General features: G+C 43.3%; 1 protein-coding gene across 1 annotated transcript in view; it reads right to left on the reverse strand.

Annotated features, from left to right (window-relative positions):
* The window catches only part of FNDC1 (fibronectin type III domain containing 1), a 98,205-nt gene that overhangs the window by 11,748 nt on the left and 64,785 nt on the right, over window positions 1-21,672 (reverse strand). Inside the window, exons 12-17 of the mRNA XM_036872111.1 lie at window positions 19,953-20,064; window positions 18,677-19,063; window positions 11,068-11,136; window positions 9,491-9,634; window positions 6,132-6,362; window positions 1,173-1,281 (exon numbers count right to left, since the gene is read on the reverse strand). Coding sequence (XP_036728006.1) covers window positions 1,173-1,281; window positions 6,132-6,362; window positions 9,491-9,634; window positions 11,068-11,136; window positions 18,677-19,063; window positions 19,953-20,064 — 1,052 coding nt within the window. The remainder of the gene's footprint in view (window positions 1-1,172; window positions 1,282-6,131; window positions 6,363-9,490; window positions 9,635-11,067; window positions 11,137-18,676; window positions 19,064-19,952; window positions 20,065-21,672) is intronic.

Genomic DNA, 21,672 nt, shown 5'->3' on the forward strand with positions numbered 1-21,672 from the left:
TTTTATTCTTTTTGTAATGAATCAACTTTTCGTTACTACCAGGGAAGAGCTAAGAAAAGTGCTCTCTCAGTTTCCTGTTTTTTATTTGCTGAATCTCAAAATTTATAACAGTTTATGAAAGCTCAGTCCAAGGGAGCCCAGGACATTAACAGGCCCTGAGGAAAGTTCTCCGCTAGTGCAGAAGCCTCTCGGTGCCCGAGGATATTGTCCAGTTTCTATCCCTTTCAACACATTTCTGTTTAAGGAGAGTATTTTGTTCCAATCTCCTCTGTGTTCCTCTGACTCTATAAAAAATGGGACACCTGGGTCCAAGTCACTTCACTTAGAACACTTTGCTATGGAAATACAGTGGCCTGACGTGACACGGTGTGCTAGAGCCATTCTACAGGCTTCAGAGAGCCGATCGTTAAATATCAAGAATTCCGCAGACCCAGGGTAGCTCAAAATTGGCCATGGTGGGAGAAATTGGCAAATACCATTAACCAGTTGTTACTGTTTTTGGTTTTTTTTTTCCCAGAGAGCCAGTTTACAAGCACACCACAGCTCGACCATTGTTTTCTTTCCTGATGGTTGTTACCAGCAAAACCAGATAGTATAAAAGAGGAAATACATACTCATGCTGTTTGTACCCTCGAAACAAGTTCTGCATATTTCACACTGGGGGCTCACTCTCAGATGGCCCTCTGGCTAGCGAGCCACTGCCCCGACTAGGTTACATGCTTCTTGTAACCGTTATTAATGTGTAAAATACATCTTTCTTGAATGATCTGAACTTGTACAGTATAGAGTCTTGAGTAATTGCTGCTCCATCAATGTCACGTACAAAGCTTGTGCTGCCTAAGCCACCATGGGGTGAGTGCAAACAGATCGATCCCCTTTCAACACACAGAGCAACCTTTCCTTCCCCAGTGGCGGGTAGTTTTAGTCTCCAGAAAATAGGGAACAAAATAGAAATACAATAATCTAACAATTACGGTGCCCATAGTGCTTTCTCCTAAGAAAAATACATGACATATGGTAAGCATTCATTGATAGTCTATGAGAACTAACTAGAGAATTCAAAAGAAATCATAAAAACATTTTTGATTAATCCTTTCCTTTTCAACCTAAGGATATCCATGACCAGGCACGCAGGTCTCATTTTCCGTTTGTAAATGACTGACACATCATACCTTGTGTTTGGCTTCAGGTTCTCAATGGGCAGGTGAGTTACTGATGAAGCTTGGGTGGACCACTTGTTCCTGATGAAGTCTTCATAGGATGCACTGTAAACTAAGTAACCTACAAGTGGAAAGGAGGCAGAACCCAATGAGCATCAAGGAACCGCATCACACCGGAGGCATAACCCAGGGGAGGATGATGGGGAGGAAACAGTGGCGTGGAGGCAGCTCTGTGGGAGAAGTCAAGAAGGGGAGTCTGTTGGGTCAGGATGGGGTAGAACGCTGGTACCCACTGGTGAGACCAGACGCAGATAACAAAATTAAAGACGCTTCCCGATGACTAGCTGGTTCCCTACTTCTCTTCCTTGTCCTCGTCTCCCACATTCCCTGGCCTTCCTCATCTCCTTAGAACTAATAACATCTGTGAACACGCAGCAGAAGAAAAGAGCAGTGACCTCCACACAAGCGTTTAAGAAGTTCCCGGTAGAGATATACACAACTGTCCTTCACGTGAAACGAAGAAACCGTGATGGTGAATGCCGTGTCTGTGGCTGAAAGACCCCAGACTCACAGTGGGTGATCTCCTCACCTACTGCTATCGGCTCTCCTTTGGTTTCTAGTTGTTGAATATCTCTGCCTGCCCTTGACCTCATGTCTAGTGACAACAGTCAGGCAGCTCTTTTCTCTGCCTTATCTGCTGTTAATGGGCCTCAGCAGGTGGGCCCTCAGCCCTGGCACCTGCCCAGCCTTCAAGGCTGCCTCATTAGGCCAAGTGAAGCTCACGTCACAGCTTCACACATTCTTTACTTACGTTGGAAGGAAATCGTTGTCAAGTACTTTCTACGTGCCAAACATTATGCCGAATCCTTCGGATTAAGTTTTACTTTGATGAATTCTCCTGGTCCTAGTACATAGGTTTCCCTGCCCTCATTCTGACACATGAGGAGACTGAGTCTTAGAGAGGGGGTAAAAATCTGGTCCAAGTTCACGTTCGTTAATTCATTCAACAAATATTTGTTGTGTGCCTTCTATGTGTCAGACACTATACTAAGTGCTGGAGGTCAAATGGTGACTCGCTTTATCTAAAACTCCAGGGGCAGTAGGCAGGCAGACAAACAGGATTATACAGCTGTGATGAGAACTAAGAAGGAGCAGTCCATGTGCTGGGGGACGGGGGGGTGGGCAGAGCTTCCCCAGGGCCCCGAAATGGGGCTGACGACTGAAGGATGGGAAGCAGCTAAGATGCATGGTAGGAGGTGGGGTGGATTCCAGGTAGAGGGAACTCCTGGGCAAAGATGCTGAAGAGGGAGGAACCAGGAGAAGGCGGAGCCTCAGAGTGGCAGGGTGGGAGCGGGGGCGACATGAAATGAAGCTGAGGAAGCACAAAATGGAAAAAATATGCAGGGCCCTTTGGTCACGAAGGCTTTTGCTTTTCATTCTAGAAGAAAGGGAACACACTGAAGGAGTGCCACAACAAGACTGTCTTCAGCGCATCTCTCTGGTGCCAAATGGAGAACCGACAGGGTGTGGGGCGTGGGTGGGGTGGTCTAGCTGGACAGCTGTCACAATATCCAGGTGAGTGGTGGTGACAACTCAGGTACCGTGGTAGTTAATGGAGAGAAACGGATGTGTGCAAGCGAAATCTGAAAGGTGAAGCTGACAGGATTTAGTGATCAACTGAATATGGAGGGGAAATAAAAGGAGATTTTAAGATGACTCCAAAGCTTCAAGCTTGCAAAATGGGTGGAAAAGTGAGGGCTTCTCTGCGATAGAAAACCCAGATGAGCAGGTCTGGGGCTCAGAAGGATCATGAGTTTGCTTCTGGATTCGCTGACTCTGAGATGCTTTGGAGACATCCCGGTGACGATGTCAAGTGGACATGATTCTACTGTTTGAGGCTCAGAGGAGAGGCGGGCTGGGCCTTGAGCTATAAACCAGTGACTCCTCTCCCAGATGAAGTAAAACCGCGTGCGTGTGTAAAATCCTGGAGCGAGAGAACACAGAGTAAGAGGAAAAGAGAACTTAGGACCAAGGCTTCGGCAAGTCCGATCTTGAATGTTTGGTCAAAGAGGGTGAGCCTGTGAGGGAGACTCGGGTTGAGAGAATTGGATCGCAGGGCAAGGAGGAAAAGATCAACAGCATCAAACGCATCTAAGAGGCAGACAACTTTATCTAGCGACCCGTTCTCTCTGACTGCCTCCAGTAAGACCTATTCTGTGGATGGAAAGAGCGGATGAGAGTCACATGGCTAATTACCAGGCACACAGGGAGCAGAAAGCAGCAGAGGCACTGGGCTCTGAAGCCCTTCCACGCTGCTTTCCGGAGGAATGCATTCTTCTCTTTTTTCAACAAGTATTTCACGGGGGCCTGGGAAGGGCTGCTACTTTCTCCCTAGGGTTCCCGCCTCCTCTGAGGACAGCTACATCAAGCCACACATGCTGCATATAACAAGGGCACATCCTCGCACATGTGCCCGAGGAGCCCTGTTTTGACGGGCCTGCCCGGCTCACCCGCCTTGAAATCAACTCCATCAGAACCTTGTGCTTCGTCCCACGTGCTACGCAGGTTTCTCTGCTTATCCTTGGGTCTGAATTTTTATAATGTGCTTTCTGAGCACGTGTAACTCCTGCTTTCTCTGTTCTTGTCAAAACCTGTCCTGGAAAATCTCAGAGGCCATCATGTGGGTGATTTCCTACGGAGTCACTCCTGACGGAGTAACTGCCTCATTCACTGGGACTGATCAGGGAAAGCGACGGGTTGCAGGCCTATTCACTCTGCAGGAGTTTCGTATCGTTTGGATACCACCTGGTTACATGTTGACTCAACCGCTTGTGAAAGAAAGTAGAGCTGGTGGAAACCAGCAGAGCGCTCAATATCTCACGGAGCTACCAGGACCCAAATGTCCTGCAGTGGGTCCAGAAGTGTGATGTTCTGTTTGGGTCTAGGAGGTATCTGTGTATCCACTTTGCCTCGCTGTTCTACAGCTAAAAGAGCTGGTGCTTGATTCATTTGCTGATGAAGAGCTCCCACGATATTCTCTTTTAGCCTCTGGGGTCTAAACAGCCCTGCATATTGCAGGGCTGTCGTACGCTGAACTATTCCACAGTAAACAGCTTTGCAGTATCCGCACAACCTTCTACTGGGAGTGCCCGAATCCCTATAAATACCTCAGCCATATTATCTATGCTCGTGGCATGAGCACTCGTGATTAGGGCACCGAGGTTTGGTTTAGGGTTAGGTGTAGAGTATGTGTTGATGAGATGACCTCAAAGTCTCCAGGGAGCTCTGGAAGGCTTGGGATGTGAAGTTAACAAGAGCATGTGTTTCAGAAGCACACCCTCTATGGGAGGATACAGGAACTGCTTTGGAGTTAAGTCCAATGACATTTACCGGGAGTTCTCTGAAGGCTCCTCACGCTCCAGCCCTTGAGGCATGTCTAAGGTGGCTGGCGCTCTCATCCTGTATCCATCCTTCTGTTTTTCAGAAGCCCCGTGGCTCAGGGCACAGTGGTATATTTATTCTAAGTAACATCTGTTATGCAAGAGATCAAAAGCTAAATAGCTTAAGATTTTCCATTATTTTTTTTTTCTGTATGCTTACTTGCTTGCTTTTTAAAATTGCCATTCATAAAATCATATTCAGTTAATAAAAGGATTTTCTGGCTGTTCTGGCTGCAAGCTTTCCTCCTTCCATTGACTTATTCGTTTTCCATTAGGAACATGCTGGACTTCACAGAAGCTGGCCTCTGCAGCCTATGCAGCTCACAGGCTGGGGGGGACCAGCACTTACAGTTACACCAAGACTCCGCCCCCTTGATCTGTACCCTCTCTCTCCCCTGGCCCTTCCACCTTACCTGGCACAATACCCAGGCACTCTTTCCTGTGTTCCTTATCCTGGTTTTGGGGCTGCTGTGCAAACTCCATTAGAAAAGTTGCTCTTTGGATGTGCTTGGATATTTTCTTATTTTAAGAGATAATATTGGGGACATAAAGCAAAAGCACTAAAAATTTTGAATTCGATGAACCACACTAGCATAATAGTGACAGATAATATGTCAAACTCTGACTTACAGCACCATCTCCAGTCCCGAGTCACACACACACACATATGTTCCTTCCTCTTACATAACTAACTGACCCAAAAAGAATCATTTGCAAAAGAAGGGTCTATTCAAAAAAACATTAATTCTTTACTGTAAGAACTTATCTCAACAAATTTATCCTCAAATATATCCTTGGCAGAATCAAATGAACTCATGAACATCTCACAGGCCAAGACCTAGGAGGCTCAAGATCCCTGGGCACTTTTCCATCACATCTGGGTCCCATCTAAGGAATTCAGGGACACAGAGACTGGTTTGGAAGCACCCAGCAGACATGGAAAAAAGGGAAGAGGCTGAGTCACGACCCCAGGGTTGACTGTGACTCCGGGTAGCGCACAATAGGAGCTCTTTAATCACCCATGCTGTGGGATCTCATCTTACATGTGGCTCTGTGGACTCCCTGGCTATTTGCACGATTATAGAGTATAAGAGCTGTAACGACATTTTGCATAGGAGGAAAACAAGGTCCAGAGAGATGAAGTAGGTAGGAGGAAAAGCAAGGTCCAGAGAGATGAGGTAGGTCGCTCAAAGTCAGAAAAACCAATTTGGGACTAGGATTCAGGACTTCTGACTTCCATCTAGTGCTCTTCATACTACCCCACAAGGCTTCCCGTACTGCCTCTATTTCATCCTTTTAAAGGAAGACATCTGCGTTCATCCATCCAATTCATCATCCAATTCATGCATCTGTCCATCCATTTAACCTATCCATCCATCCTTGCATCCATCCATCATTCATTTATCCAATCCACCCATTCACGTATCCCTCCATCCATCCATCCATCCACTCATCCATCATCCATCCATCCCTTATTGTCTGTATTCCTGTCCTGGTTGAGAGGAACTCTGAGCATCTGCCTTGGACACACCTGTTATCATATCTCCCGGGGCGGATTTGTCCCAGTCCACAATGACAAACGAGTGGCAGCCTTCCACGGCGACCACGGTGATGTTGCGGGGGGCACGCTGAGGAGGCAGGGCACTCTTCTTCAGGTCGTTTGGAATGATTTCATCCAGGCTGTCCACTTGGAAGTGATCCAGAGCATCAGTCAGAGAGCATGGGGCAGACGGGTCTTTATTTAGGTACGTCACGTAAGGAGCTGGAAAAGAACAAAGATACCCAATCGGATTGCTGAAGGCTTTCTCTGGAGGCAGAAACGTGACGTCTGCTCCACGGAGTAGACCCCCCGATTCAGTCTCTTCCTGCTAAGCATCCAGGGTCATCAGCCCTGATGCCAAACTCAGACGCACATCCCTAGCTCTCTTGTATGGATCTATATATTTATATCTTTTAACATGATGGTGCCAAAAGAGCTTATTGCCCCATCAACATCAATGATTATGACCTCGGTGGTTTTGAAACATCTCTGAACTACAATTCAATGTAACATAAGCCTGCAGCATTCTGCCATTCCTATGCCCAAAAACTTAGAAGGGTGTGAATCAGCCCAACTTAAGAGTTCTCTCAACTCAGTTCATTCCCTAGACTGTCTTGGGACCAGAAAAAACCATACACTGATCAAGATACACAGCCTCAGCCTCAGTTCTGGGTGGCCTTCCCTGGGACTTCAGGAACTCACATAACTACCTGGAATGTCCGCACAGGCCAGGCCTGAATACCCTTCTACAACATTACCGCTCAGGACGCTAATAGCTACCTCACCTTTATGGATAGGCTCAAGCTCTCTCTACACACGTGATCTCAGTAGATACACGGGCCCCAGAATTAAGGCAGGACAAGATAACCCACACTCCAGCTGAGCCTGCGGATGCTGACAGAGGCCCCCAGAGCAGGGGGCAAACAGAAGCTTCTCTCTCTAGTCCACAGCTCTTCTTATTACATATGCTCTAGAAGTTAGAAAACCCAAGGAACTGGATTTGAGCTCTATATATTCAAGACCCCCAAGTGCTCCCAAGTAACAATTTCTAGAACTTTCGAAACGTTCCTTTGCATCTTTTCGTACAGGTTCTCATTCTCAGTGGCTGTGAGGACTGAAAGCAATTTTTAGATCCTCTACATTCCAATACTGTGTATAAAATTAGGCCTTTCGAGCTTGTTCATGATCTCATCAGGAAGTTTGGGGGAGTCGTCTACTATGCTTTATAGAGTTATAGGCATATGAAAATAGCCAGACAATAGTAAGCCTTTCAGTCTTTGAAGAGTTCTTTGGAGCAGTTAATCATAGCACTGAAAGCATTTCTATTTCTGTCACGGGTCTACAGAGAGAAAAGTCAGCACATTCGGTGGATACAGCCAGGCTGCGGCATGCCACGGGCCAGCATTACCATTTGCCTCAGGACTCCTCCTTCTAATTAAGATTCTTACAATTCAAAAAAATAAAAAAATAAAGTACTTTAAACAGATAACACACACACACACACACACACACACACACACACACACAAAGATTCTTGTTCTTCAAGTACGTGTGGTTCAGACACTCAGTACTACATCTTGGCTGGCAAGAGTTCTCTGCTGATGGCAGAACATTTGTTTTGGAAACAGAAAAGTGTGATATTAGTTTAAGCTGTTGCCTGTCTCCACTCAGTAATAACTTATTTTTTTTCCACTTATTAATATGTTAATCTGTCTTGTTAGTGAAGTTCATTAAGGGCATGGGAAAAGAAGACTCCCAAAGGGAATGAAACACAGTTTAGTGAAACAGAATATCCTCCTGAAATCGTTTTAATAATTGAGAAAAAAGAATAAAATCAATTTCTAGATCGCAAGTCCTTGAGGCTAACAAAAATTATAGGAAATTGGGGGCTTCCCTGGTGGCGCAGTGGTTGAGAATCTGCCTGCCAATGCAGGGGACACGGGTTCGAGCCCTGGTCTGGGAAGATCCCACATGCCGCGCAGCAACTAGGCCCGTGAGCCACAACTACTGAGCCTGCGCGTCTGGAGCCTGTGCTCTGCAACAACAGAGGCCGCGGTAGTGAGAGGCCCACGCACCACGATGAAGAGTGGCCCGCACTTGCCACAACTAGAGAAAGCCCTCGCACAGAAAAAAAGACCCAACACAGCCATAAATAAATAAATAAATAAATAAATAAATAAATAAAAAGTTAAAAAAAAAAAAAGATAACCTGAAAATGACAGTTCCATTTAAAAAAAAAAAAACTATAGGAAATAAACTGAAGGGTAAACAAACCTATTTACAAAACAGAAGTTGAGTCACAGATGTAGAAAACAAAACTGCAGTTAGTGGGGGGAAAGAAGAGGGAGGGATAAATTGGGAGATTGGGATTGACATACACAGTACTATATGTAGAAAAGATAATAAGAACCTGCTGAATAGCACAGGGAACTCTATTCAGTACTCTGTAATGACCTATATGGGAAAAGAATGTAAAAAAGAGTGGAAGAAAAAACTGAAGGAATGGGCTTCCCTGGTGGCCACTGGTTAAGAATCCGCCTGTGTATGCAGGGGACACGGGTTCGAGCCCTAGTCCGGGAAGATCCCACATGCCGCGGAGCAACTAAGCCCGTGCACCACAACTACTGTGCCTGCGCTCTAGAGCCCGCGAACCACAACTACTGAGTCCGCGCACCTAGGGCCCGTGAGCCACAGCTACTGAGCCCGTGAGCCGCAACTACTGAGCCCATGAGCCACAACTACTGAAGCCCGCGTGCTTAAAGCCCATGCTCCGCAACAAGAGAAGCCACTGCAATGAGAAGCCCGTGCACCACAACTAGAGAAAGCCCGCGCACTGCCACGAAGACCCAACGCAGCCAACAATAAATAAATTAATTAAAAAAAAAAAAGCTGAAGGAAAACAGCTTCAGCTCTTTGACACTCTAAGTAGCTCAATTCAGTAGACTGCTCATCTTTTAGGAAGAAGTTAATGAAGTGCAGGCAAGGCCTAGGGGAAGTCTCATCTCAGAAAAGTTGACTACAATAAGAATACTCATATTCCCTGGACTGGTGATTATCGAAAGTGTTCCTTCCTCTCCGTCTACACAAGGCAGCCTCTCTAAACTCTATTCTGTCGGATACCAAACGTTCTCCTGCACGCACCCCCCACTCCTGACTTCTGCAGAAAGCAAGTTCACGTGCATCTAAACAGGAATGACTTGCTGAATCAGCCCAAATGGAAAATTCACTCTGGGAAAATAAGCTACCGCTGCAAATGCGCTGCCTTGGCCAATCCAAGGGATTAGTTGTGCTCTTCTTCAAAGAACGAAAGTTAAAACCCATGGCTCTCTGATTCAGGAAGTTCTATTTACCAACAAATCGTTTCTTTCCAGCCAGATCGAACTCTTCTTCAGGGTAGGAACTGATGGAGCCTTCTGGGGGGATGACGGCAGGAGTGGCGGCAGTGGTGGAGGGCTTGGTGGTGGCCGGCAGCCTTGAGGTCTCAACTTCATAATCTGAAACGATGTGATGGCTTTGCAATTGGGCACTTCCAGAAAAGGGGCACTGTGTGCCATCAAAAGATACCTTCTTAAGATTGATCTCTACACGAAAGCATGTACGCGCACACAGCCCGCCACCCCCTAGAATAAATGCTATGCCTGAACAGAATTTTTTTGCTAACTAAACAGTATTTCCTCCCATTTCAGTCCTCTCGGAAAAGCAGCTCCTGGTAAAAGAAAGGAAGGAAAAAAAGAAACACAATGACCAGAAAAATGAGATTTTTAGAATCAAGGCTGGACAGAACCTTAGAATTCACCCAGTTTTGCAGGCTCCTGTTACTGGTCCAAGACCATTCTCTGCCTAAATAATTTTCCCTTTTAAAGCCATAAAAAATTCACATGAGAAAAGAAACTTGATTTTTAAAAAAAATTTATCTTCTGTGTATGGGCTCTTCTCTGGGGAGGGGTGTAGGATTAATCCTATTCAGAAAACTAATCCGTTAACAAAAAAGAAAACTCTGCTCTCTTTCAACAGCTCCAAATCATAAGAAAGGTGCTATTTTCAAAGATGCTAAGAAAGCTTCCTTTGCTTTCTCACATCTGCTGTTTTTCTTTTAAGTCCATTTTTTTTTTTTTTGAAAACTGGGGGATTAAACCACGACATGGAACGATCGTGATTGCATCAAAGGTGACATTATTGCCACATTCGTGATTTAAGAGCCTTGGAACTACAGACAGCAGCAGGCAGGCAGAGCACAAAAGAGGGGACAGACACCCCGAGTGTCAAAGGCCAGCACTGGGGTGGGGACAAGATTTCCACGTGAATTCCTTCAATTTCGGAGGTAACTTACAAAACATACAGACCAATCGCAGGGTCATAAGTATAATGACAGGATTAGTTGCCATTGATGGAGTGACTGTTCCAGATGTCATGCAAGGCATGTGTATTCTTTATCTTAGAAACTTACCTTGACTTGAAAACATGCTATGATAAAAAAAAAAAGAAAATCAGCACATCTAGAGCACTGCATTTTTTAATGTAATTAGAAAAGGAGAGAAAGGAAAGAATGAGAATGGGAAGAGTCAAGGCTGGAGGCGGGGACTTGGTTAAACCAAGTCATTTTACTAACAGTGTGGAGGGGGGACGGGGAGGTTCAGAATGAAGCAGCTCCAGAATTTCTAGAGGAAGGAGGGGTTGAGAGGGAGGGAAAGGGGGGCTCAGAGAGCTTGTCTGGAAGCTGCATCTGTGCATCAAGCACACTGTTTTCCTTTAGGTTAACCTGCATTGGGGGGTAACTTGGAGGGGGACAGTATAACCACCCTTCCCTAAGCGTTGCCACCCACCCGAGTCCCGAAGGAAACGGAAATTGAGATCATCCACTTAGTCATTAAAATAAGATTCTCCCATCAGAAAAGTATCCAAATAATGTGTTTAAAAACATTCGTACCTTCATCATAGATCACGTACGCCTCTTCCGTGGGCACTGCCGTGTCTGTCTCCAATCCTGAGAACTCATCTAGTGAAGGAGGAGAGGGGAAGGATCAGCAAATGCCCCAGGGTTTCTTCTCAGCATCACGCCAAGGGCACAGCGATCCAGCCCCACGATGGTTCCAGGGGAATAAGCGCCCCCTGCCAGGGGCTCCTCAGCTTCCTCAGAAGGAAGGGAGCTGGAACCCAGATTTTCTCTCCTTTGTACTCAGAGAAGGGCACTGGGATGTCCTCAAGGATCAACACAAAGACACCTCCCCAGCTTTCCCTACCAGCACAAGGGGCTGTTTTCTGACCTTCCTCCCACCTCTGCGGTGCCCAGGCTCCCCACCTGCCCAGGGCCCCCCCTGGCCCGGGATGTTGCAGGCCTGAGAACAGGCATTCTGGGAGAGCAGAGAGTGGCAGCTGGTACCCAGGATGGGGACAAAAATCCTTCTTCCGGGAGCTCCTTTGTTCATGGTACCCTCATTCTCTCCAACCCCGGGATCTTGCCACTCACGTGTTCCAGAAGCAGGGTGACCTCCTGCCTCTCCTGTTTTCCAATCTGGCTTCACTGCCCCTCTAAGCTCCCACCCTCTCTCAACGACTCAGGAGATAAATCTGTACTGATTAGACTTCTTAACTTGCATATGAAGTTTGGAAATAATATTCCAATGATTACAAACTTCTCTTTACAAACAGGTAGGGCTTTATTTACAAAACCATGAGATCTATTATGACTACAAAATCACCCTCTAAATGCAATTGATGGACTTTTATATGTGATTTTTTTGATGTCTTCCAGAAAGCCCTAATTGTAAGAACCATTGTTAAAATGACTATTATTAACGACTGAACTGATATCACGAGCATGGATGACAACTTGGTTAAGAAAGGTGAATGAAAGCAAAAAACACATTTTTTGCCTCCACCATCTGGGTCCTTTCAGCAGAAGCTTTTTTGAGAAGGTGGGAGGAGATCAATATATTACTTCTCGGCTTGTGGGAGGAAAATGCAGCTGCAAAAAGGAGACCGTTTCTTTGTAGCTGGTAAAATCTTGAGGCACCTTAAAAGTTCAGAGGAATTCCTTTCTTCCTTTTGACCTGAAGCCACAGCAATTATATAGAACTCTCAATTCAAGGCACACTTAAAAGGCAGAGGGGGTGTGAGGAGACAGGAAGCAGGAACTAGGATTTATCACTTGCCTTCTGGGCATCAGGCACTGTCACATATACATTGTTCGAGTTAATCCCCACATAAGATAAATGGGGTTCATTATACCCACTTCTCAGCCAAGGACACCACGGATTTATAACATGCCTGGAGTCACACAGCTGGTAAAGGACAAAGAGCTGGAACAGAATTGGACTTGAAGGCCTTGGCTCCAAGGACTATGTTCTTTATACTCCATCAAACTGCCGCCACTGTTTAAAAGTTGGACTAACCAATCTTTTGCTTGTAAACCTTAAGGCGCTTTATTAGAATCGTCATTCCGCAGCATAATGAAGGGGGAATTGAATTAGAAAGTACACCGACCTCCTTCACACAAAAAATTACAGGCACCAATTTTGAATTGTTTTCTTGCTAGGAAATCATTGATCATTCCTGAGAAATACACCAATGTAATCATTCTACTAGCCTTGTCTGAGCCTACTTTGAATAACTTCATGAATGCGATGCCGAAACAAACTCCACCAGCCAAGGACAGTGGCAACCTTGCCTCGCCTGTCTGGGCCCTCTGCGATGAAAAGCCTCGCATACACCCGAGGCCCGTGACATGACCCCCCACCTGCCTCACCATGGAGGTGGTGACGTTGGGGATGTTCTGACGGGGCCAACGAAAGTCAACAAAGAGAAGTTGTAAATGATCCGCCTTTCAGGATGGGCATTTCGAGAAAAACGATTAGACGCGAGTTTTTTTTAGGTCATTCCAATATCAGTATGCCTGGATCCAAGAGGAATTACTTCTGGGCTGGTTTAAATTAGACAGTTTTCAGGTTGACACCACCTAACGTTTGGAGTTATCTGGCTGTTGTTTCCCAGAAACCATTTTCCTCCCTGTGTCCATTTAACTTTCAAGAACGTAGTCTTGTTTTACCTCATTATCAGCTCAGGTTCATTTCCTTTCATTATTATTTTTGGTCAGGTCAAAATGAATAAATTGTAAATTTTTGCATCCTGGAGTGAACGAGAAAAGGGGAAAGTACAGGGTTTCCTTCATGGATTCCTGATACTAAATACAATTCCTTGAGGAGCTGAAACGCTCTGGTCCAGCACCAGGCAACAGAAACGCTGTCTTTCACCTGCGAACTTGGATCACTTCTTGAGATGAGTGACAGTGAAGTCTTCTGGCAAAAGTAAACATCCTACTGAGTGATGTAGTGCTCCTTTTTTTGTTTTAAGACCAAATAAAGTCAGGCATAATTTTTCTAAGATAGCACCATCTTGATTCCAAGTAAAAGAAACTTCCAGATGTAATGAAATAGATTTACAATTTTGGGGGGAAAGCTGACCCTCAGAATTTGCCCCACCTGAATGCCATTTTGAAGCATTTGGAGCTACATAAAACTGGATGTTTTATAAGCCAACCCAGAATCAATGTCCAAAGCTTCCACCTCTTCATATAAAAGTAGCTGCCAGCCACCAACCATGTGGTACTCAAGTTTATTTTCTTGAGTAGTTTGTCCAAACAGTCATGAAAAAAATGAGCGCAAAATGTTTGGGTCTTAGCTCCAGAGATATTTTTTAAAAACTATAAAAAAGATTCTCATTAGAAGTTTAGAGAGAAGGTAAATTCCAGCCGTTTGAAACCCAAGGATATTTGCAAATTATTTGGTTGGTCCAGCTCACGTGAATTTTCAATTATTCTGTTTGTATTTTCTGTCTTGAGAGTGAGCTGTGGCAGGAGGGAACTGTTTTCCACAATGACTGATGTTCTTCTAAAACATGCCCCAAGGTCATGTTACAAATTGTTGAAGATATTCAGCTGGCTCGTAACATTTCCAGACACACACCATACCATCAGATCTGCTGTCGAAATGGAACCTGAAAAACAAGGATCGCTGGTAAAAGACTTCTCAGTAGAAAACAGAGAATGCCTATGGCTTGGGGTATGGTGTAGATATTCAAAGATGCATAATTAGGTACCATGAGGAATCTGAGATGAAGCAGAGGATGCTGTCTCTATTGCAAGGAGTTTATTATTTAATAGAGAAGTCATAGCAAGCAAAAAAGTGTGCGTGTGTGTGTGAGTGTGTGTAAGAGAGAGAAAGAGCACCAATACGCTGGAAACAAGCATATAATATGCATCTATGCTTACAGGAATATGCAAACAATATGGCCTCTATAACAAATGCTTAAATTACTGGAATGATTTAATGACACAAGGTTATTCCCAGAATACTATTTTAAAGCAGTGTTTTCAAGGGAAAGAGGGGCATGATTTAACCAGGGGAGCCAAGACTAAGAGATGTGAAAAGATGATTTTAAAATTGGAGGGCTAGAAACAAAATGTTAGGACTTTGCCAATGGAAGATAATGACAAATGCTCGGCTATATGGGGGTTGAAGAGGGGACTCTTGGAAGGGCAGGTATTCTCTCAGGGATCACAACACAGGTTCTAAATCATCATCCCTGCAACAGCAATTTCAGGTTACTAGGTTGCAAAGTGCCATGGCCAAAATTTGCTTGGTAAATAAATATTGGTTGTATACACATGGAGCCCCAGCACTTGTGGGTGTACATTATAAACTGAACTACAGTTGTCTCTACATATACACTGGGAATTGGTCCAGGAGCCCCTGTGAATACCAAAATCTGTGGATGCTCAAGTCCTTTTTATAAAATAGTGTAGTACAAGGAATCCAAGTTTGGTTGAATCCGCAGATGTGAAACCCACGGTACAGAGGGCCCACTGTACACCGAATACAACAAAAAAAGTACTTGAGAGAAAACACAAACACGAGAGCAGAGCAAGAGGCAGGGAGGCACGGTACAGGTGGTTCTGGGGGTGAAGTGTGAGGGGGAGAGTTGGGACTGTCGCTCCACTGACATCAGCATCTGTCCTGAGTCTCACTGTCCCATTTACAGGATGCGTTTTTGCAGGTCGAGGCCACTGGAACATGTTCAACCAAGAAATGGCAAACTCTACTGTACTTTATAGATAATGCAGAGGATTTTCGTGAATAATTTTGACTGTGATTTTCAAATTACAAGCCGTCTTTAGAAGCTAATTCCCCCCTAAGATGCTCCCTTCCACCTCTACCTCTCTCCAGGATTAGCCCTGACAGTTGCATTCCATTGGTGGATGAAGCGGGGACTATGCTTTCTATTTCTGAGGCAAGCGCAGTGCTTGGATCAGAGTCGCATTCAAGGAATGTGTGTCTAGCTGCACATCTGGATAGGAGACGCATGGAGGCTGGTGTAAGGAAGCCCAGTAAGGAGTAATAATTTGAGTGTTGGGCCAATAGGGTCAGCCTAGCAATGGAGGTATGAAGTCTAAGAAATGTGACGGAGGAAGAATCGGTGGGAATTGATGAGACCTGACAACAGAGATGAGAGAACAAAAGGAGATACGAGACACCAAAGCCTCAGGCCTGGAGAAACGGATCTTTATCCCATCTTGCTCTGCCATAAAGATAAACAACTTTGTTTCCTAATGAGAGGGAGCTGTTTCTATCTACTGTAATTTCAGGTAGATTGTGCGTTAGATTTTGAGGTTTCAGAGGCACAGCTACGTCACCGACTTTTCTATGTTTCCCACAGACCCCAACCCATGTGGAGTAGATGATTAATGATCATTTGCTGACATTATTTTCCAAAATTATGAATGAAGCCAGAAAAACAAAAACAAGAGCTACTCCATCCTCTTCAAATTACCACATGGGTTTTCTCATAATGAAATCACTGTACAATGATAAAGAAACATTTATCAAACGAATTCACTAAATCAGGGTTTATCTAGACACAAGACTTAATCATGCTCCCTTTCAATTTCAGAACCTATACACAGAAAGTATAAAAAATAGCTATGTCAACATCATTAGATATTAGGGAACTATGAATCTAAACCACAATGAGATACCACTTCACACCCACTGTGAATGAAAAAGACAGATAATAACAAGTGTTGGTGAAGATGGAGAGAAATTGGACACCTCATACATTACTGGTGGGAATAAAAATGGTGCAGCTGCTATGGAAAGCAGTTTGGTGGTTCCTCAAAAAGTTAAACAGAGAGTTACCATTTGACACAGCAACTCTACACAAGAGAATTAAAAACAGGAATTCAAAAAAAAAAAAGGAACAAACCTGTACACGAATGTTCATAGCAGCACTAATCATAATAGACAAAAGGTGGAAACAACCCAAACGTCCATCAACTGATAAACGGACAAAATGTGGTCTCTCCACACAATGGAATATTAATCAGCAATAAAAGGAATGAAGTACAGACATATTCTACAATGTGGATGAAACTTGAAAACAAATTATGCTAATTGAAAGAAGCCAGACACAAAAGGACACATTTCATATGATTCTATTTACATGAAATGTCCAGAATAGGCAACTACAGAGACAGAAAGTAGATTAGTGGTTTCCCGGAGTTGGGAGGAGCAGGGAATGGGGAGTGACTACTAATGAGTATAGGGTTTGTTTTGGAGGGTGATGAAAATGTTCTGGAATTTAATAGTGGTGCTTGTTGCACAACTCTATGAATACGCTAAAAACTATACACTTTAAAAGGGAGAACTTGATGGCATGTGATTTTTGTCTTAAGAAAGCTATTATTAAAGATGTTTTTAATAAAAACAACTATGATTAGAAATGATACTAGGAAGAAAATGTTTAATAAAGTTGTTAGTGGAGCAGCAGAAATAAAAAAGGAAGGTAAGCCATACATAAGTATTTTTAAAATCATAAATTATAGTACATTACGATATTGTTTGAGGATGATAGGTTGCTCTCCCCAAATTTAATTTTTTTCCCAAGACTTTCTACTTATTTTCAAAATGCTGTCTAGAGGAAAATTATTACTTTTTTTTTTTTTTTTACTACCATTGCATTTCTTTTTATTTTTATTTTTTAATTTTTATTGGAGTATAGTTGCTTTTAGAGATAAATTATTATTAACACTTGGACACTAATTTGGCTTGGGCTAGGCTATCAGACGAATGGACAGGAGTGAAGTAAAAAATACACATCTCTATCATGATTTGCAAAGAAAAGAAGAAACAAAAATACCGAGAAAAATCTTGACTTTCATGCCCACTAAAAAGCCCCAAAATACAAAGGAAATGCAAAGAACATGCAATAAGGCCTACATCAGAGGAGACAAAAGAAAATGTAAAATATTAATAATAATAGTAGTAGTAATTAGAACCAAATCCAAAATAGTCACTTTTCTGTTTACAACCAATTATTAAACAAATATCTGTTCTAATTATACTTCAATTAAAAAAAATAAACACATCAAAGTACGCAGAAGTAAGGAAAATACATAATATTTTCATACTGGAAACCCAAAGGTAAATTCCAATTTGTACTCACTGGGTTAGCTGGTAGTGTGAGAATTTTCTTCCCAGTCGTCCTCTTCTTCAGTGTGTTCCTTGTTCTTTGGTGTGAAATTTTCAGATATGTCAAATGTTCCTGTTTCTTCGGAACTTGTCCATGGAAAGACTAACTTCAAACAGAATTCCCAGTTTGGAGACAGCATTCACGTTCAAACTGATTGGGTTTATCAGGTCAATGATGCTATGTAAGAATTCGGGGCATGAGTGTGATTTCCTGAAACGAAGGGTCTTCACTCTGCGTTAGCTTAAAAAGACAGAAGCTTTACAGCCTGCATTGCAATTCATTTCAACCCGAGGGAAAGGGGGTGAATTCGCCTTCTCGAGCCTGAGGCAAATACAGGATGACACAGCCGGGGCGCAGGACAGCCCTGGCTGGGTGTCCCAGAGCAGGGAAAGGGTTCAGTCTTAGCCAGTGGGCGGCCCCTGCTGCCACGCAAGGATAAGCATTTTCCAAAGGGACTGCTGATCAAACACGCTTGGGAAATGCTACTTTACTTGAAAATTCACAATGAGACTTATTCAACGGTTAGAGTTCAACAGTAAGAAATTCCTTTAACCTTGTTTAAATCACACAGCTAATCACAGAACCTTTTCTTTAAAAATTACTGTATAATAATAATTATTATTATATTATAATTATTATTATAACAAGTACTAATCTACTAATATCCAGTGGGACCCACTTTGGGAAGCTCTGGTCCAAACTAACAATGTCCCATGTTTCAGCCAGATGTTTGACTTGGGTGGTGACAAGGGTTGCCAGATAAAACAGAGGATGCCCACTTAGATTTGAATTTTAGAGAAGTTTTCATATAAGCACGTCCCACGCAGTATTTTTGTTTGCTAAATCTGACCACCCTAGTTGTGACACAGCGCGGTCAATAAACGCCGTGAGCTACAAATGCCTGCAGCTGCTGCCCCACTGTGCACCCCACTCACCACCCCGCAGTCTCTGCGACCCTAGTCGGCAGCGCAGCGCGCCATCACGCGAGTTACCAGTAGAACGAAGACGGTTACCTTCCTCGGGGTGGCACTCCGGGATCCCATCTGAGCCCATGACGAGGTTGCCATCCTCGTCATGTCGCTCCAGGGTCCCAGGGCGACAGGTGGGGATGCGGGTGGTGGGCTCGGGGGTGGTGGTAGTGGTGGTTGACCGTGTAGTGGTTCGGGTGGTCGTTGGCCGCGTGGTGGTGGTCGTGGTGGGCCGAGGGGGCGTGGTGGTCGTGGGTCGCGTGATGGCGGTGGAGGCACGGGTGGTTGTCTTGATGACCCCCAAGCCCACCAGGGGCTTCCCTCCAAGACTCAAAATGGGCTTATCCTGGGGACTGGCCAAGGGTTTTCCATGTCGCCCCTGCCCGAAGAGGGGGAGACCATCGGGGCTCACCACGGGGGTCCCTCCCAGATCTGAAACAAAATCAAACAAAAGCTGTGCAACAAGGTGAGATGACACAGGGGAAGCAAAAAGCAAGCGGAAAATGTCTTCTCAGAGGCTTCTATTTTCATCAGTAAAAGGCGAAGAAATAATTAAAGGGACATCAGCTGAGGGAGCAGTATCTGCTGCTATCCAGAAATTTCTAGGCTAGTTATATTGTCCATTACTCTGTACTACCTTATATAAATATATAAATATTTCATTGCTGTGCCCCATTACCTGCAATAACTCGAAGTCTCCAGTAAGGAAAGTAATTCTTTCCCCCTCTTCATTCTTACCCCTAAAGACTTAAGTGTTACTGTGGACAGTAAGGTGGCAAACTTATTCTGTAAAGGGCCAGAGAGTAAATATTTTAAGCTTCATGACGCCACTACTCAACTTTGCCACTACAGGGCAAAAAAGCCAGAGACAATACACCAGCAAATGCATGTTTCTATGCTCCACTGAAACTTTGTGTATGGATAGTGAAATGTGAATTTAATATAATATTCACATGTCACAAATATTATCATTCTATGATTTTTTGGCAGTCATTTAAAAATGTAAAAACTATTCTGAGTTCCCAGGCTATATAAACACAGGCAGCAGACAGGGTTTGGCTTTAGAAGCTGCTTTGCTGACTCCTGCTCTCCGCTGCCCAATCCCAAGAATGAAGTCAAGAGCCACCTTTTCTAGAGGGTGGAGTCTGTAAGAAGACAGTTGGATCAGGGAAGAAGCTAAGTTCCGCCCCCTTCTGAGGCACCTCCTTTTCCACATGGCTCAAGGGCCCCCATTAAAAATGAGTAGGAGGAGAAAGAGAGAAGTTGTCACTCTACAGCTAAGTCAGGACACTTTCGTTCCTTAAAAAACACTCTCACTTACCCACAATGGTTCGACCATCTCCTCCTAGTTTAACTCGAAGGGGGTTTCCTTGTGAATCTTGGAGGTACCTTCCTTCTCCGTTCAATACTAACCCACGATCAAGATCCACGACCTAAATCCATGACACAGATTAAAGGATATGTTGAACATTTCAAAATGTTCACCTTAATCCAACTACATGAACATATGTGAATAGGAAATATTATTTTTGTCAGCATCATTCATAAGGTTTAATAAGAATAAAGTATGAAACAGTCACATTTCATATTATAATTGCTTATCTATATAATATGTAAATTGTTTTGTTTCTCAAATATTCAAAAGATGTTCAAAATACTTTTACCATTTAATATGTTGTAGTATGTAAACAGGAGGAAACAACCTAAGTGTTCATCAACAGAGGAAAGAGATTAAATAAATTATGGCCCATCCATCCAGTGAAATACTATGCAGCCAATGAAAAGGATGTGGAAATTCTATATTTATTGACATATCCTGATGCAGACTTAGATTATAGGACTGATTATGTTGCAAAACTAAAATATATTCATTTGTGTATATAAACTTAGAAGTGCAGAGAGAAAATTCTGGACAGATTATATCCCAAACTGTTAACAGTGGTTATTTCTAATAAGTGGTTTGGGATGCTTATTATCTCTTTCATATATTTCTGAATTGTTTTAACTTCTTACAATGAACATGACATGTTTCTATTTGGCTGTTAGTGTTAAAAATCAAAGTTGCTATAACAAAACCAATTTAATTTGTAATTAAATTGCCTATTACAGTATGCATGCAAAATTTTCATATTCTAAGGAATTATAAAACTTGAACAAAAGGTATTATTATCTCTGTTAAGAAACAACTCATACTCTACACTGTTGGTTCTCAAAGTGTGGTCCTGGACCAGCTGCCCCAGCCTCACCTGGGAACTTGTCGGATATGAGAATTACCTGGCCCTACCCAGATTGCACTGACAAGCCCCCCAGGGATTCTGATGCTCACCAATGTTTGAAAACCATGACTCTGCACAATCAGGACATTGGAGGAGCCCCTGCAAGCAGGCCACTTTGTTGGGTGCTGTCTCAGTAATTAAAATAAAACTTATTTATATAAACCCTACTTTTGAAATCTACTCCATGCAGCTTCAATTCAAAATTGTTTACAATGACACTTTGCTTTAATATGCATTCTTCCTTCCATAAATTTCTGTTCCTTTGAGAAATGATAAAATGGATCTTTAGGTCACCTGTGACTGAAAATTCTTTGAAGTTCTTCAGTATGTTTTCCTAAACCTTATTGTTTTAAATGGGAAGTTTTGACTGGGAATTCTACTATAAATAATATTTTGACTCTCTGAAAAAATATTTTAAAACTCTGAACATTGTAAGGTGTTCTGCCTGTCACCCCCAACCCACCAAAAACTCCTAAACATTTATCTTAACCCCAGGAAGTTAAAGTCATTTAGCTTAAACATACATAAAGCACTAATACTTATTTTTTATTTTGGTCAAATTGTTGGAAGGTTCAAAAGGTGATCTGATAAAAACTGCCTATTTGATTCAGGGATTTTTGGTTTGTTCAATTGTTTTTACCCTGCTTCCTTTTACAAAGGATTTGAGACAATTTACAGAAAATATGTATACTCTTTAATCGAACAATAACAAGAAATAAAATAAAGCTATCAGGCAGGAGTGGGGAAAAAAGAAGTTCATTTGAG

The sequence above is a fragment of the Balaenoptera musculus genome, chromosome 12, assembly GCF_009873245.2.
Source record: "Balaenoptera musculus isolate JJ_BM4_2016_0621 chromosome 12, mBalMus1.pri.v3, whole genome shotgun sequence".
Classification (NCBI taxonomy): Eukaryota; Metazoa; Chordata; class Mammalia; order Artiodactyla; family Balaenopteridae; genus Balaenoptera; species Balaenoptera musculus.